Source organism: Lampetra fluviatilis, chromosome 35 (assembly GCF_964198595.1).
Source record: "Lampetra fluviatilis chromosome 35, kcLamFluv1.1, whole genome shotgun sequence".
Classification (NCBI taxonomy): domain Eukaryota; kingdom Metazoa; phylum Chordata; class Hyperoartia; order Petromyzontiformes; family Petromyzontidae; genus Lampetra; species Lampetra fluviatilis.
In genome coordinates, this window is record NC_136309.1 from 3,405,034 (window position 1) to 3,423,622 (window position 18,589).

Genomic DNA, 18,589 nt, shown 5'->3' on the forward strand with positions numbered 1-18,589 from the left:
ACTCTTCCACGCCGTCCGCGTGTGTCTTGGCGGAGGTGGGACGACTGACTCTACACATTCACAGTTTTTGTCTGCCGAGCGGACATCATCAGGCAGGGCCGAGATTGGGGGAGGGGGGGGGGTTAGATTTAGGGAAACTTTTTTTATTGCCGTAATTTCAGGTGACGCGCCTGGAGATCGAAGTGGCTATCCAGCGAGCCGAGCCGACCTCGATCTACCCGCTCAGAACCACCACAGTGGCCTGTGCGATAGCCGCTCGCCAACAGCACTTGCCCCGACGGTATGCCAAGGCTACACGGGGGAGCTTTGCCTTTGTGTGTGATAGCGACTCTGTTGGGGGGGGGGGGATAGCGGTTAGCGCGCTACGCCACGAACTTTAACCCCCCCCACCCCGAGTATCGATATACGTGGGTACGATGTGTTTGATACGCGTGTCTGTCGATATGAGTGGTGTATGTGCGTTGTTGTATGTGTGTATGTCTATGTGTGGGGAGCGGTGGTGTAGCGGTTAGCGCACTGCGCTACGAACCCGGCGACCCGAGTTCGATTCCCGCCCACGTCCAACACCGGTGACGATTATTTGACCCGGTCCTAGGCCTCCCCTAGGTCGACTCAGCCTCGAATGAGTACCTGGTGCGGTATGTATAAAACATCAGCGCTGGGGAGACAAAGGCGCCCGGGCGTGGTGCTGACCACCCACCCCCTTCGTGTGCCGTTCCGGCCTTCATAGGTTGCTACTCGCTACCAGCACTCGCCCCAACAGTTTGTTAAAGGCTACACGGGGGTGTTGGTGAGTTCTTGTTCTTTGAAAGCGACTCTATGGTCATCCAAAGCAAATACAAAGGTCCCCCGTATAGCCTTCACAGACTGTTGGGGCAAGTGCTGTTAGCGAGCAGCACCTATGAAGGCCGGCACTGTGGCACACGAGGGGGTGGGTGGCCAGCACCACGCCCGACCGCCTTTGACGAGCGTCACCGCCCCGAGCCGCCTTTGTCTCTCCTCCACGTAATCCCGCCTTCCCCGCCAGCCCTCCCCGTTCACCACCACCTCCACCCCCTCCACCCCCTCCACCCAGCCCGCTCCGCCCCATCATGACGCGCCCTTCGCTCTTATAAGGGCGAGGAGGAGGAGGAGGCGGCTGGGGGTGCCTCTCCGTCTGAATTCGGACAAATTCGCTCAGCCACGGCACTCGGGTGTGGGCAAGGCAAGCGACGTCTCTTCCCTCTCTCGCTCATGTGTCTGTGTCTGTCTGTGTCTGTCTGTGTGTGTCCTGGGGGGGTAATTCATAGGTGGAGCGCTACGATCCCGGCAATCCCTGAGTTCGATAACCGACTTACGGACAACACCAGCGGTGGTGGCGGTGACGATTATCTGGACCGCCCCCTCGTGTGTTGCCGTTCCGGCCTGGAGTAGGTGCTACTCGCTAACAGCACTTGCCCCAACAGTCTGTGAAGGCTACACGGGGGATCTTTGTCATCGTCTCCTTCCCCCGACAATGGAGTTTCAATGATAATCCAGGAGGATTTACCTTTTTATATTTTATCGACGGACGATTCATCGCTCAATTCGGAGTGATCGTCATCTTTTACATTTTAACAAACAATCAAAAACCACGTGACAATCTCCTAAAGTATTATTTACAAGTACGTAGTCGTTCTTCGATAGTGCGGATAACAAGGTGACTGATCGATACAGAAGACCTGGGAACCCATCGTTCGTCTCACCACCGCCGTCTCTTCCACGACCCTTCGGAGTTTCACCTATAACGACCATGACGCCCATCATCACCGGCGGAGTACTCTTACTCCTCGCTTTATCGACCCCGTCTCAATGCGCTCCGGACAGGAGGAGCGCTCCATTGCCGGGACCCCGCGATTTCAGGGGCCACGCGAACTCCGTCCGCTCCCAATCAGCAGAAGTCGCGGCGGCGGAGGCGACGTTGTGGATCCGGCACGGGGAGTCGAACCGCGGCGTGGCCAGGGAAGAGGTCGAGGTGGAGGAGGAGGTGGAGGAGGTGGAAGAGGTGCCGAGGAGGAGGCTACCTCAAGCCATCATCATCGGCGTGAAGAAGGGTGGAACCCGCGCTCTTCTCGAAGCACTGCGGCTCCATCCGGACGTGAGAGCGGCAGGAGCTGAGCCGCACTTCTTCGACAGGAATTACCAGCGAGGCCTCGAGTGGTACAGGTGAGAGATCCCGTGTCGTGGAGAGACAAAGGCGGCCGGGACTTGCGTTGCTGCTTCTGGCCACACACGCACACGCGGGCGAGCCTCTCGTGCGCCGTGAGCCGGTGCTCGATAACATCACGTGCCCACCCCCCAACCCCCCTGATGCTCGTCTCTTATAGGGGATGTTTACAATGCCGGTCTGCAGATGATGAAACTTCCTTTCGGTACACCTGTCCGCGCGCATTGAAGAAAACAAATGACGTCTCTCTCTCGCTCTGTGTGTGTGTTAAACACGCCATGAGCCCACAGGGGCCTTCGAGGAATGCAGAACTTTAGCAGCGTTCGGTTTTCTCAGCGGCAGCCCACACGCAACACTTGGGTCCGAGTTGTGTGCACTCCCAGAAGGCCAACATGAGGCGGCTGATGGGATGTGTAGAGAAACACTTTAAAATATAGATATTCTTTCGATTTAAAGCTTTCGTGACTGCAGGGAGTCATCCTCTTGGTTCTTTCGGTAAAGTCACGTAGAATGGAAATAATAAAATAATAAAAATAATAATAAAATAACTCTCACGACGTTTCGGCCACAACGCAAGCAGCCGTCCTCAGGTGAAGAACAGGTCTGTCGATAAGACAGAGTCTGAAGATAAGACAGAGTTTCAGACTCTGTCTTATCGACATACCTGTTCTTCACCTGAGGACGGCTGCTTGCGCTGTGGCCGAAACGTCGTGAGAATTATTTTATTATGTTTTATTTTTATTATTTTATTATTTCCCTTCTACGTGACTTTACCGAAAGAACCAAGAAGATGGATATTCTTGTTTTTTCTTGGATAGATAGACGTGTGAAGGAGGAGGGGGATGAATGTCAGGCTTGTTTCCTTCCATTTTCTTGCGTATGACGACGTGGTGTAACGAGCTCGATGTCACCGATGTCGAGGTTTTACTGCTGCTGCTGCTGTTGGTCACGACGAGAGGGCTTCAGCAGAGAGACAGAGGGAGAGAGTTCGTGTCGTGTCGCCGCTCTTCCCGTTCCTCCGTTGAAGGAGCGCAGACCGCAGTGGGTTGACTCTGCGGTGCATGAGTCTCTCTGTGAGTCTCTATGAGTCTGTACCTCTGTGTGTCTCTGTGTTTACTCTATGGTCCATAGTGTGGGTAGCATGGCCACACTCGTACGACTGAGGCTCGTCTTTAATATATATTTCCCTATGGGTCTCTGTATCTGTATGTGCCTCTATGGGTTGACTATATTGTCCACAGTTTGACAGTGTCATTAACGAATGTGTTGAGTGTTTGTTATGAGTATATAGATCGCTGCGTATATGAGGGAGTGTGTGTGAATGATGTGTGTGTATATGAGCGTGTGTATATATGTGTGAATAATGTGTATGAGTGTGTGTGTGTGAACGATGTGTATGAGTGTGTGTGTGTGTAGGTGATCGCTAACAGCACTTGCCCCAACAGTCTGTTAAGGCTATAGGGGGATCTTTGTTATTTGTGAATGATGTGTATATGATTGAGTGTGTGTGTAAATGATGTGTGTATGAGTGTGTGTGTGTGTGTCAATGATGTTAGTATGAGTCTGTGTGTGTGTCAATGATGTGTGTATGAGTGAGTGTGTGTGTAAATGATGTGAGTATGAGTGAGTGAGTGTGTGTCAATGATGTGTGTATGAGTGGGTGTGTATGTCAATGATGTGAGTGAGTGTGTGTCAATGATGTGAGTATGAGTGAGTGAGTGTGTGTCAATGATATGTGTATGAGTGAGTGTGTGTGTAAATGATGTGAGTGAGTGTGTGTCAATGATGTGTGTATGAGTGAGTGTGTGTGTCAATGATGTGTGTATAAGTGTGTGTACGTGTATATTGGTGAGTATATGTGTGAACAGTATGGATGTGTTTAAATCGAGTGGGGAACGGTGTTTTGCTAATTATTTTGGTTATGTCAAATCCAATCTCGCCTTATATTTGTCCCAATGTTAAAAAAATATATATGAACCTGTTCATACTTATATGGGTGTATAGGCTACAATATTATATGATTGTTATTATATACTATATAAGCGTTCCCTTGACAAGACTCTAGTGGTAGTGCCTTACGCCAAAAATCCCTACTCCTAGCGTTGCGGAGAATATCGAGTGACAAAGTGAATCTCGGTGTGAGTCTGAGTTTATATGTATCTACCTATATGTGTGTATACGTGTGTGTATATACATATATACCCTGGGCCTCCCCTAGGTCGACTCAGCCTCAAATGAGTACCTGGTGCGGTGTGTAAACATCGCCACTGGGGAGACAAAGGCGGCCGGGCGTGGTGTTGGCCACCCACCCCCTCGTGTGCCATGCCGGCCTTCATAGGTGCTCGCTAACAGCACTTGCCCCAACAGTCTGTTAAAGGCTATACGGGTATATTTGCATGGTTGCTGTTGTTGTTGTTGTTGGGGCAAGTGCTGTTAGCGAGCACCTATGAACAGCACTTGCCCCAACAGTCTGTACGGCTAGAGGGAAATCTTTGTGTGGGTTACTATGTGTTTGAAACTATGTGTTTGAAACGCGTGTGTGTGTCTATATGAGTGGCGTACGTACGCTGTTTTATCCATTGTGTGTACGCGTCGTATGTGTGTATGTCTATGCGTGTGTATGTCTATGTGTGTGTATGTCTATGTGTGTGTATGTCTACGTGTGTTTATGCTGGGGAGCGGTAGTGTAGCGGTTAGCGCGCTGTGCTACGAACCCGGCCACACGAGTTAGATTCCCGCTCACGCTTATCTGAACGGGTCCTGGGCCTCCCCTAGGTCGACTCGGCCTCAAATGAGTCACTTGGTGCGGTGTGTAATAAACATCGCCACGGGGGGGGGGAGGCAAAGGCGGCCGGGCGTGGTGCCGGCCACCCACCCCCTCGTGTGCCGTGCCGCCTTCATAGTTGCTCGCGAACGGCACTTGCCCCAACAGTCTGTTGAGGCTATGCGGGTGATCTTTGTGTGTGGGAAGCCACGGCTATGCATCAGTGACGAATACGTGAACCGGTTGCTGGGCCCTCCTCCTAGGTAGACTCGGCCTGAAATGGGCCATCTCGGTTTGTGCGTGGCCGTCCTGGCCTATTCTTCTGGCCTTAATAGGCGCTCGCGAACAGCACTTGGCCCCCAACCGTCCGTAAGAGGGATCTTTTGTCTTTGTATGTAACGTGTGTGTATCGTGTGTGTATTGTGTGTATATATGTACGTTTGCATAAGCGTGTTCATGTGTGTGTATAGGTGCAGATATGTCCATGTGTAAGTGTGTACTGTGTTTACGTGCGTGCGTGCGCGTGTGTGTCTTCACGGGCGTTGCGACTCGCTAACAGCACTTAACCCCAGAATTATGTTCGGCCTATATGGGGAATCTTTCTCTTTGTATGCATCTAGGAAGAAGGGTCATCGACCGAAACTTCGCATGCTACGTGATTTCTCTCTCTCGCGCTCTTTGAAAGCCACACGGTGTTGCCGTTGACACGGGATGTGTGAGTTGAAGACGGAAGCTTGTGTTGCCTCCGAAACGTCGTGATTTTTATTTTATTTTACTTTTATTAATTTTATTTTATTTTTTACCTACGTCACTTTACCGAAAAAACCTACGAATATGAATCCTTGCAGTCACGAAAGCTTCAAATCTAGAATGAGTTGAAGTTGTTACTGTTCTAGATTTGAAGCTTTCGTGACTGCAAGGATTCATACTCTTAGTCTTTTTCGGTAAAGTCACGGAATTTTTTTTTATAGAAGTAATAATATAAATAAAATAATAAATCACGACGTTTCGGAGGCAACACAAGCTTCCGTCTTCAGGTGTAACCATCACAGCACAATTGCTGTATCACGTTGGTGGTGTGTTGTTGTTGGTGGTGGTGGTGTTCGTGCACCCAACTGCCGACGCATCCGAAAGACAAACTTTGTTCGCGTCATTCTAAAAGAACATTAACGCGACGATTCTCAGAGGTGTGGACTCGAGTCATGTGACTTGGACTCGAGTCAGACTCGAGTCATGAATTTGATGACTTGCGACTCGACTTGGACTTGCATAACAATGACTTTGTCCCACCTCTGACGATTCTACTTGTGCCGTGAGATGCAACGATGCGTTGGTTGAGCTCCGCGCGTGTCGCCACGTGCAGTCGATGTGCGCGTGCGCTCACTACAGCAGCATCCCGAGTGTTTGAGAGATGCGAGTGCGATTTAAGAAAATAAATACAAATTTAAAAATAAATCAACTCTCGTTGCTCCACGTGCAGCAAGGCCAACATAACACGTGAATAAGTCAATTTCGAATGGCAAGTTGATGTAATAATTAGTTTTTAATTCACGCATCCCATCAGCGAAACGGCCTTGTTGAGGAGCGCCTTAAAAAAATAATATCAACACAAAGCGGTCATAGCCTCAGAGAACGGCAACCAAAAAGCAATGAGACATTTTTTTTATTCGAAATTCAGCGTAAAACAAAACAAAAAAATCCGCTCAATATTTCAAGAGCCGCAATGCAACGTGGACGACGACTGTCACGGATTAGTTCCTTCTAGAGCCGCAGGTTTTTGCCGACCCCCTCCCGGTCACGTATAGCCACTGCTCCCAACGAGTCGAGAATTCGTTGGTTCCCTGGGGTCTCACGGCTGCTGTCACGACGGAAGGGGCTTTCACGAGGGCCCCGGTTTAATGATCCACAGCAGAGACCCCGAGGTTGAATGGTCCCACCACGGTATTTGATCTACTCGAGCCGAGGCCGTGAACTTTGTCTGCATTGCCCCCCGAGATATTTGGACCTGCGTCCGCTCGCTCACCGCTCACCGCTTCACGGCCAACGTGAAACAAACATCGCCCCAAGTGCAGCCGCGTGGGTCACTCACGGTGACACACAGTGACACACAGTGACACGCAGTGACACACGGTGACACACACACACAGTGACACACGGTGACACACAGTGACACACAGTGACACACGGTGACACACACACACAGTGACACACGGTGACACACAGTGACACACAGTGACACGCAGTGACACGCAGTGACACAGCCTGACAAACTACGTGACACAAAGTGACACACAGCTTGACAGGCAGTGACACACAGTGACACACAGTGACACAGCCTGACAAAGTGCGTGACACACAGTGACACACAGAGACACACAGTGACACACGGTGACACACACACAGTGACACAGCCTGACAAAGTGCGTGACGCAAAGTGGCACATGCATGTACGCATGTTGAACTTCTTATGCGCCGTACGTAGCCAACCGTGCTTGTCGGAGGTACGGGGGAAGGACAACAAACTAAACACAAAAAGCCAAAGTGTTGATGATGATCATCATGATGGTACTGTTGTATGTGTGGTGTTGGTAGCCTGTAGTGATGTTGTTGGTGGTGGTGGTGATGGTCATGATGATCGTAATCGAGGCAGCTGGGCATGGTTCTGCCCCCCCCCCCCCGTGTGCCGTGCCGGTCTTCACAGGTGATGCTGCTGCTGCTCGCTTACAGCACCTGCCCCAACAGCCTGTGAAGTGGGATATTTGTCTTTGATGATGATGGTGGTGGTGGTGCGGGCGAGAGACAGTGGTGGTGGTGATGGTGGTTAGAGTTAGTGGTGGTGATGGTTAGAGTTAGTGGTGGTAGTGGTGGTGGTGTACGGGGTAAAGTTTGGCTGTGCGGGCAAGGACCAGACACTAAACACACAATAAGCAGTTCTCAAGAAACAGTGACAGGCTCGGTGACACACACAGTGGTACAGCCTGACCCACAGTGACACCCTGTGACACACACACAGTGGTACAGCCTGACTCACAGTGATATCCTGTGACACACACAGTGGTACAGCCTGACTCACAGTCACAGCCTGTGACACACACAGTGGTACAGCCTGACCCACAGTGACACCCTGTGACACACACAGTGGTACAGCCTGACTCACAGTGACAGTCTGCGTGACACACACAGTGGCACAACCTGACTCACAGTGACAGCCTGTGACACACACAGTGGTACAGCCTGACTCACAGTGACATCCTGTGACACACACAGTGGTACAGCCTGACTCACAGTCACAGCCTGTGACACACACAGTGGTACAGCCTGACCCACAGTGACACCATGTGACACACACAGTGGTACAGCCTGACTCACAGTGACAGTCTGCGTGACACACACAGTGGTACACCCTGACTCACAGTGACAGCCTGTGACACACAGAGTGGTACAGCCTGACTCACAGTGACATCCTGTGACACACACAGTGGTACAGCCTGACTCACAGTCACAGCCTGTGACACACACAGTGGTACAGCCTGACCCACAGTGACACCCTGTGACACACACAGTGGTACAGCCTGACTCACAGTGACAGTCTGCGTGACACACACAGTGGTACAACCTGACTCACAGTGACAGCCTACTGACACACACAGTGGTACAGCCTGACTCACAGTGACATCCTGTGACACACACAGTGGTACAGCCTGACCCACAGTCACAGCCTGCGTGACACAGTGGTACAGCCTGACCCACAGTCACAGCCTGCGTGACACACACAGTGGTACAGCCTGACTCACAGTGACAGTCTGCGTGACACACACAGTGGTACAACCTGACTCACAGTGACAGCCTGTGACACACACAGTGGTACAGCCTGACTCACAGTGACATCCTGTGACACACACAGTGGTACAGCCTGACTCACAGTGACATCCTGTGACACACACAGTGGTACAGCCTGACTCACAGTGACAGTCTGCGTGACACACACAGTGGTACAACCTGACTCACAGTGACACCCTGTGACACACACAGTGGTACAGCCTGACTCACAGTGACAGTCTGCGTGACACACACAGCGCTCCCGACTGACAGACGCAGACATTTGAATCCTCGATGGGGGTGGGAGGGCACTGCGTGAAATACTTTTGAAAGTGACTTTCACGAGCGCTCCAGTGACGCCACTGGCTGCATTGACTTATGATCGTAAGTCAGGTGGCCTGTACTCCTATCGTTTTAGTTTTTGTATTGTTTTGTCGTTGTGACTTGCCTACCCCCCTTGCCCCATACGGGACGTGTGTGAGAAAAAAACAAAAAAGCTTCATAGCTCATCGGATTCCTCCCGCAGTCCAAAGAAATAATGATGAAATATTGCGTCGCTGCTGAAAGTCACGTGAAAGCAAGGCCGTAATTATATATTCAAATATGCTTAAATTGTCCCCCCCCCCCCCCCCCCAATATATTGCTATAAAATATATTTATGTTAAAATGATTGTGGTTATGGTTGTACTTTATTAATCCCTAATCTCTGCCATTACATACAATGAAACAAGAAAAGGTAAAGAAAAGAAAAAAACAGAGCAATGTAATACAATACACTATTAGAAATTATTGTAAAAAAATTATATAAAGTTCATCCCATGTGTTAGTGATTTTTTTTTATATTTTAGGCAGGAAATTCGTTTTCAAAGTTAGATTTGTTTCTGGGGGGGGGGGACCGCCACACCGCCTAGGAAGATTTGGTGCCCCCAATGTTGACTCCATGGCTACGGCCTTGCTTGAAAGTTACAGCAACAACAACAACACACATTAGAAAATGCTTTTCCCTTTCTGGCAATAATACAGGAGGAGGCGTTATAAAGATGTTCCGGACACCAAGTAGACACCGACTGTTTGCGAGGCATCGAGTCTGCATTTAGCACGCATCATGCTTGTGGTTAAACAAAAAAAAACACGCCAACAAATATTCTTTGGCAACTATAATAACGATGTGCATTGTCCTTGAAACTATTTGGGCTGCACCCAAGAGAGCGAGAGAAACTACAGCCTCCCCGTACCAGGCGAGGTAATTAACATCTCCTAGCCACCGTGATGATGATGGGAGAGAGACACGCAAACTCCAAATATACAGCAGCAGGCGTCAGGGTCGGGATGGAACCCACGACCTCCTGTATACCAGGCGAGGTAATTAACATCTCCTAGCCACCGTGATGATGATGATGGGAGAGAGACACGCAAACTCCAAATATACAGCAGCAGGCGTCAGGGTCGGGATGGAACCCACGACCTCCTGTATACCAGGCGAGGTAATTAACATCTCCTAGCCACCGTGATGATGATGATGGGAGAGAAACACGCAAACTCCAAATATACAGCAGCAGGCGCGTCAGGGTCGGGATGGAACCCACGACCTCCTGTATACCAGGCGAGGTAGTTAAGATCTCCTAGCTTTGTCTCCACCGGTGGTGCATCCTGCACGCGACTCCCCTTCCCCGTGGCGCGTGCCACGGTTAGAGAGACTTTCTCGTCGAGTCGAAACGAACAATCACCCAAAGGAGATGTTTGTCTCCTAAAGAGACGGTCTCTTTAGGAGGGAGACACAATTAGAAACTGGACAACTCTTTACTATTTTTAAGCCTTTATATTAAGTTCGCTTGCGTGCTTGCTTGCGTGCTTGCTTGCGTGCTTGCTTGCTTGCGTGCTTGCTTGCGTGCTTGCTTGCTTGCGTGCTTGCTTGCTTGCTTACGACCGTGCAAATCTTTCGGTCGTTTTTTAACCCACTTCCCGTGATCTAATCGAGCTGACATTTTCCACACAGACTCGTTGTGCGTGACAATTTATTTTAGATGCCGCACGCGCTCGGGAGGCGTTCGTCCGTGCAGAAGGGGCCCACTGAACTGTGGCCAAAAGCCACGACAACCGCTGCCCTTTGACATCCACCCCGTCGACCTTAGACAAATGCCCCTTAATGCCCTCTGTGCTCCAATGCAACCATTGTCCCGCTCGCCTACCGAAGGCAAAGATATCCCGTGTGGCCGACTCAGCAGGCTGCTGAGGGTAAAGTGCCGTTAGCGAGCACCTATGAAGACCAAAAATGGGCGTCATGCCCGGCCGCCTTTGTCTTTCTTCCTTCTGTGTGTCTCTCTCCACCGCGGATGATTATACACACACCGCACCAGATAATAATTTAAGGGTATGTTCATCACTGTTGTTGGACGTGAGCGGGAGTCGTACTTGGGTTCGCCGAGTTCGTAGTGGGGGGCGCTAACAACTGCGCCACTGCCACACTGCACACGCACAGACAGAAAAAATTAACCCGTAAAAACAAAGTTTTTCACTATAAATCCTTTATATGCGTGGCATCGGGGTGGCTAGAGTCCTCTCGTCCTCTGTCTTGAGATGGCTGCCACCTATGGGTCAGATGATTGTCTGGCAGCATTAAGCAATTGGTAATATTCAGGTCCCGCAGCCTTCCCGAGGAAGGCTGCGGGACCTGATGGCGTCCCGGGACGTGTGCTGAAGGACTGTGCTGACGAGCTGGCTGGAGTCTTCACAAGGATTTTCAACCTGTCTCTGGAACAGTCCACTGTACCACCCTGCCTAAAGTCCTCCACCATAGTCCCCCTGCCCAAAAAAACCCACATTTCCAGCTACAACGACTACCGGGCCGGTAGCACTCACGCCAGTGGTGATGAAGTGCTTTGAAAAACTGGTCCGGAGTCACATCATAGGAAGCTTGCCCCGAAACCTTGACCCCCACCAGTTTGCCTACAGAGCGAACCGATCCACGGAGGACGCCGTGGCCACAGCAGCACTACATGCTGCACTGTCACACCTGGAGCAGCAGGGGAGCTATGTGCGGATGCTCTTCGTGGATTACAGTTCTGCGTTCAACACCATCCTCCCACACAAACTGGTGGAACAACTGGGCGACCTGGGGATTCCACATTCCACCTGCATGTAGATACATAGTTTCCTCTCGGGCCGCAGACAGAGGGTCAGAGTGGGCCGTCATACATCCACAGCCCTGAGCCTCAGTACCGGCTCCCCCCAGGGCTGTGTACTGAGCCCCCTGCTCGACTCCCTCTACACACATGACTGTGCCGCCGTCCACCATAGCAACACCATTGTGAAGTTTGCTGATGACACCACAGTGGTGGGGCTCATCTCTGGGGGGGATGAGTCTGCCTACAGGGACGAGGTGGAGCGGCTGACAGCATACTGCAGGGGCAACAACCTGCTCCTTAACACCGCAAAGACCAAGGAGCTCATAATAGACTACAGGAGAAAGAAAACGGACACTCCGCCACTAATCATCAGCGGGGACTGTGTGGAGAGGGTGGCAGACTTCTGCTTCCTGGGAGTCCACATTGGGGAGGGCCTGACCTGGAGCGCCAACAGCACTGAGCTTCTGAAAAAGGCCCAGCAGATACTTACTTCCTGAGAATCCTCAGGAATAATAACATCACACAGAAACTGCTGGTGTCCTTCTACCGAGCCTCCATCGAGAGCATTCTCACATACTGCATCTGTGTATGGTACACCAGCTGCACAGTCGCTCAGAGGAAAGCGCTCCAGAGGGTCATCAACACAGCCCAAAAGATCGCCGGCTGCCATCTCCCCACACTGGAAGAACTACACAGTTCACGTTGCATCAAAAAAGCACGGAACATTATAAAGGACTCTTCTCACCCTGGACACTCACTGTTTGAGCTGTTGCCATCAGGCAGACGATTCAGATCAATCAAAACAAGGACAAACAGATTCAAACAGAGCTTTTATCCTACAGCGATCACCACACTCAATAATGCTAATTAATTATTAAGTAATAGTGTTTACAATTGAATGTGAAATAGAGATGTGCAATGACAAAATGTAACCTTATGTGGGTATGTGGGTATACGTGGGCTGTTTTTATATATAGTATAAATTGATTATCTTTCATTTAATTTTATTTTTATTTTCTTGTTTTATTTAATTTAAATGTATGCATGATGCCCTGACTGGTGAGCATTTTAAATTTCGTTGTACTGGTGACAATGACAATAAACGATCTATCTAAATACACACACACAAAGACACACGCACAGAAATACACACAAACAAAGTCACACAAGCACAGACCAGTGGAGTTCACCACTGAATGCTCTGGGCACCAACAAGGTCAGTTGACTTGCTTGGGCACCACAAGCTCCTAATCGCGAGGTCACCAGTTCAGTTCCTGTCCAGGGTCAACTCAGCCCTACCATCATCATTATCATCATCAATCGTCTATCCGTGGTCGCTAAAATTAGCACCATCTGGTGGGACTGGGGACGGGGTAGTTATTTCCACGAGACATGCACTGCTTGTTTGGTGTGTTACTCCGTTGGGGCTACACAGCAGCAAACATCACCTCCCACCCCCCCCCAATCTCGCCCTTACTGGCAGGTTAATGTCCCTTGGCAAGGCAGGTTCTGAGTCGCCTTGTGCCCACAGACACGGCTGCCACTGGATGTGTCTTAAGGGCGATACAATCGTTAGTCGTATCACCAAATGTGTGGGAAGTCAACGTGAGTTTACCTACAGAGGGAGACTTTGCCCGTGCCATAGTAATGTGGACTGTCTACCGCCGGCTGCGACACAGAGGTATGTACGTTGAACTTCTTTCGCACCGTACGTAGCCGACCGTGGCTAATCGGAGGTGCGGGGGAAGGGCAAGAGAAGTGGAAGAGTGTTACGTGACGGAATCGCGACAGATCCCAATTTGGGGCGGGGGGGGGGGGTTGGGGGGGGGGAGAGGTCTTCATCTAGCAGTGGAGCGATCACGACAAGACGGACATTCCCCCATATTATTTTATTATTTCCATTCTACGTGACTTTACCGAAAGAACCAAGAAGATGATTCCCCCACCCGTTTGAGGAGACAGCTTCTGCAGCTGTCCCCGCGTGGGGCAGGAGAAGGAAGAGGGCAGAGAAGCGACGCTCACAACAACGAGCGGAGCGCCGGGCGGCTAAAACGCAGCGAGTTGGCCCAGTGTGGGGCACAGGTTGGTGGTGCACATCTGCCGGTCATCTCAGTCAGTCAATCCCATGGCACATGGGTCTTTGTCCCGTGACTGCCTGAACCTAGCCTGGCACAAGTCAATCCCATGGCACATTGGACTCTGTCCCGTGACCGCCTGAACCTAGCCTGGTACAAGTCAATCCCATGGCACATGGGACTCTGTCCCGTGACCGCCTGAACCTAGCCTGGCACAAGTCAATCCCATGGCACATGGGACTCTGTCCCGTGACCGCCTGAACCTAGCCTGGTACAAGTCAATCCCATGGCACATGGGACTCTGTCCCGTGACCGCCTGGACCTAGCCTGGTACAAGTCAATCCCATGGCACATGGGTCTCTGTCCCGTGACCGCCTGAACCTAGCCTGGCACAAGTCAATCCCATGGCACATGGGACTCTGTCCCGTGACTGCCTGAACCTAGCCTGGTACAAGTCAACTCCATGGCACATGGGTCCCCGTCCCGTGACCTCCTGCGACCCAAACGGTGAGCCTTCCCTCACTTCGCGCGACGGCCTCAAAGTGGCACCTAGCCTGGCACAAGCGCTGTGGTTGCTGTTGTGACTCTTTGCTAGCGTATGTGTGTGTGCGTGCAATGCTGGGGATCACAGCGACTACGTCATCTGCAATGTAACACGCGAGCTTTCGCGACCAATATTATAATCCACGATCATATTCTCAGATTAACATAATCCATTGTTATTTATATGACTACATTAACCCCCCCCCCCCGATCTTCGCAGTGACGGCATCACCTTTGCTCGATTTAATACCGTAACAGCTCATTGCCACGTTTTGTTCACGTGACAAACCTGACTAATTGGCTGTGTCGGCTGGTGGTGGGTGAACGACACATTGATATTGACGCGATCTAACGGCACAAAAAACCAACCTCTCTTCGTAATTAATCACCTAGATCGCACCTTCCTTACAATATTCGGAAGCCACTGCAGCCGGACACTTTAAAATCACCCAGAACTGCTTCCAAGTCAGTTTAACACCTGGCAGGCTTTCGCGACCAATATTATTCCTAAAGATCGCGTAAGTATAAATGTTGATTTGATGCTTTCGTGACTGCAGGACCCCCCCCCTCTCTCCCCCCCCCCCTTGGTCCTCCCCCCTTCTTACCTATACAACCTCTTGCCACGGCAGCTCTCTCTCCCGCTTCAGCAATTTGTTTTCTTGCTGTGGTTTTACCACCTGATGAAGAAGATTGCTTGTGTTGCAATCGATTTATTTTATTTCGAACTACGTGACATTACCGAAAGAACCAAAGAGTAAGTATACATGTGTCGTAACCCTCCACCACCCGACACAGCCAGTGAGGTTTGTCACGTGAACAGCGCGCCAATTAGTTAACTACTTCAGCCCACCGGTGTGTTGGAGAGTAAAACCACAACGTTGACAATTTGAGCAGTGCGCCGTTTCGCTGGTAATTACATCCAACGTCATCCGGCGATTTGGCAGAATAGTGAAGCCATCCACCTGCTTCCCGGTCTTCAATAGATCAAGACGACCTCATCACTGAACCCATCGGGTGTCCTACCCCGCTCGGCTACGTGGCGGTGCAAGATGCGTTCGTGGGTGAGATGCAACTCGGAGGCCCCATTGCCTGCCTCGTGCTGGGAGAGGTCGTGGCTCCCCCGTGTGGTGGCTGCGTTGAGTCAACTCCACGACATCTTCTTGGTTTCGATGTAAAGCTTTCGTGACTGCAGGGATTCATCTTCTTGGTTCTTTCGGTAAAGTCACGTAGAATGGAAATAATAAAATAATAAAAATAAAACGTAATGAAATAATTCTCATTCTACGTGACTTTACCGCAAGAACCAAGAAGATCTTCTTGGTTCTTTCGGTAAAGTCACGTAGAAGGGAAGTAAAAAAATAATAATAATAAAACATAATTAAATAATTCTCACGACGTTTTGGCTACAACGCAAGCAGCCGTCATTCTTTACCTGAGGACGGCTGCTTGCGTTGTAGCCGAAACGTCGTGAAAATTATTTTATTATGTTTTATTATTATAATAATTTTTTTACTTCCCTTCTACGTGACTTTACCGAAAGAACCAAGAAGATGAATCCCTGCAGTCACGAAAGCTTTAAATCGAAACTCCACAACAGTTTAACACGCGAAAAGTATCATCCGTAATAGAGATTTTTTTGGGGGGGGATAATGTTGGAAGCAGCCGGATAATCGCGCGACAGCGAATAATCGATGATCAACTGTATTTTTCCGCACGCCCGGCACACCACGTCCATGATGCCTCTCGCCATGGCTGCGGCTGCCAGTCACGTGCCACCTCAATTCAGAATCTGTATTGATACTAGAGGAGGAATCCGATGAGCTTCAAAACTCTTTTACCACAGATGTACAGTTGTTGGGGGCACGGGGTCATAACGTTACAACGGACAAACGGTACAAAAAACACAACAGCAGTGCAAAGTATAGGAAAGGTAAACAGAAAAAAATCACTTTAAAAAATAAGCAAATAAAACTATTAAAAAAATGTATTCCACCAGTTAAAACCCAATGAGCTATAAGCTTCTTTTTCAAAAGCAACCTGGCCACAAATGAAGCGGCTTATCACGTGGAAATGTTTACCGCATGAACTCAAGTTGTTGACGTTGTTGTTGTTGTTGTTTGCCTCCGGCAGGAGCCTCATGCCGCCCACGCTTGAGGGCCAGCTGACGATGGAGAAAACCCCGAGCTACTTCGTGACGGAGGCGGCTCCGGCTCGCATCAGCGCGCTGGCGCGGGACGAACGCGACAGCTTCCGCGGAAACCACAACGGCAGCGGCGGCGGCGGAGGCGGCGACGTAGGAGGTGGAGACATGCGCCTGGTGGTAGTGGTGCGCGACCCCGTGACCCGCGCCATCTCCGACTACGCTCAGACTCTCTCCAAGCAGCAGCTGCAGCAGCAGCAGCAGCAGCAACCGCCCACCGCCGCCACCGCCGGCAACGCCACGCGCGTCCCGTCCTTCGAGGCGCTGGCCTTCCGCGCCAACGGCTCGGTGGACCCGGGCTGGAGCGCCGTGCGCATCGGCCTCTACGCGCAGCACCTGGCGCGCTGGCTGCTCCACTTCCCGCTGGGGCGCATGCTCTTCGTGAGCGGCGAGCGGCTGGTGACGGCGCCGGCCGGCGAGCTGGCGCGCGTCCAGCGCTTCCTGGGGCTGCGCCCCGTCATCGGGGAGCAACACTTCGCATTCGACGCCGCCAAGGGCTTCCCGTGCCTCCAGAGGAGCGGCGGGAAGAGGCCGCACTGCCTGGGCAAGACCAAGGGCAGGCCGCATCCTCGCATAGAGGCCGAGGCCATCCGGAGGCTGCGGGACTTTTACAGGCCCCACAATCAAGAGTTCTACCGGATGGTGGGGCACGACTTTGGCTGGGATTGATGTGGAGAAGACGGTGGCGGAGAAGGTGGTGGCGGTGGTGGGGTAGGAGGTTGATGCGTTGGCGGTGGTGGTGGTGGTGTTGGTGGCGTTCAAGATAGGATGGGAACTGGGGGTTACCATCTCTGAGCTACGAAAAAGATTTATATCCGGGGCATTTCATGGCGGGGGGGGGGGGGAAGAATAAGAAGAGGAGGAGGAGGATGAAGACGAAGAATATTCGGACTGGAGCGTCGCCACGCAGCTGACAACAGGCCGGGACTTGCAAACGGCTCGCAGATTATCCCCGGACCGCAGCCGACCTCAACAAGAGGACGGTTCAGGGGACCAAAATAACCGGGACAGGTGGCAACCCCTGCCGTGACACGGTGGTGCTGCTGCTGGTGCTAGTGCCAGCGCAAAGTGTTTAGGCAGTACAGCAAGTGGGTTGCCGACGCCATCTGTCCCCGGGTTTGTCGTGAGCGCCGTGTCTGGCTTTGAGACTCGACGAAGCCTATTGCTGGGTAAATTAATAATTGCTGTTAACGTTATTAGTTGTGTGTGTGTGCGTTTTTTTATATCACTCGTATTATTATTATTATTACCGTGCATTATTTAAGTATCTTAAAAAAACCCAGTCCGACGAGAGTTAATATCGGAAACTCTGAACGCGTAGGGACGACGCATATCTCTCGTGTGTATATATATATACACACACACATGATTTATATATTACCGCTGGTGCCTGATTTGACTCAATTGTCTTCACACACGTGCACTCGGATAAACACACGTGCGTGCGTGTTTAGTTTACATCGACCAAGGAAATAAATGCAACCCTTGCCAGCCTTTGAAGGACTAAACAACCCGATATCCCACGGAATTTCTCAGCTCTGCCTTTTATTTTTAGAGCGCAACTCTCGGATGTTGGCTTGTAATGTGGGGATCGAGCGTTACTCCCTCCCCCCCCCCCCCTCCGCACGCGTGCATTTTCTCCGGTGGGATTTTTCTCCACGTTTTCTCTCGCGTGGTGTAAAACCACCCACTGATGGAGTTGGGACAAACGTGCCAATGTAGGACCCCAGAGCTCGGGCAACTTGTTGACGTGGAGTTTTGGCTGCCTTTCCCGCATTGTCTGTGGGTTTCCCCGTGCGCGCTCTGAATCGTTCCGTCTGTGTCTGTGTATCTGTCTCTCTCTTTCTCTCTCTTGAGAGTGAACGAAAACTGTGCGCG

At 51.0% G+C, this 18,589-nt stretch overlaps 1 protein-coding gene across 1 annotated transcript; it reads left to right on the forward strand.

The window, feature by feature from the left end:
• The first annotated feature begins 1,771 nt into the window (after positions 1 to 1,771).
• LOC144944650 (heparan sulfate glucosamine 3-O-sulfotransferase 6-like) lies at positions 1,772 to 17,380 on the forward strand. The gene is made up of 2 exons (XM_078873008.1): positions 1,772 to 2,184; positions 16,642 to 17,380. The coding sequence occupies exons 1-2, from the start codon at positions 1,772 to 1,774 to the stop codon at positions 17,378 to 17,380; spliced, it is 1,152 nt and encodes a 383-aa protein (XP_078729134.1).
• Positions 17,381 to 18,589: the final 1,209 nt, after the last annotated feature.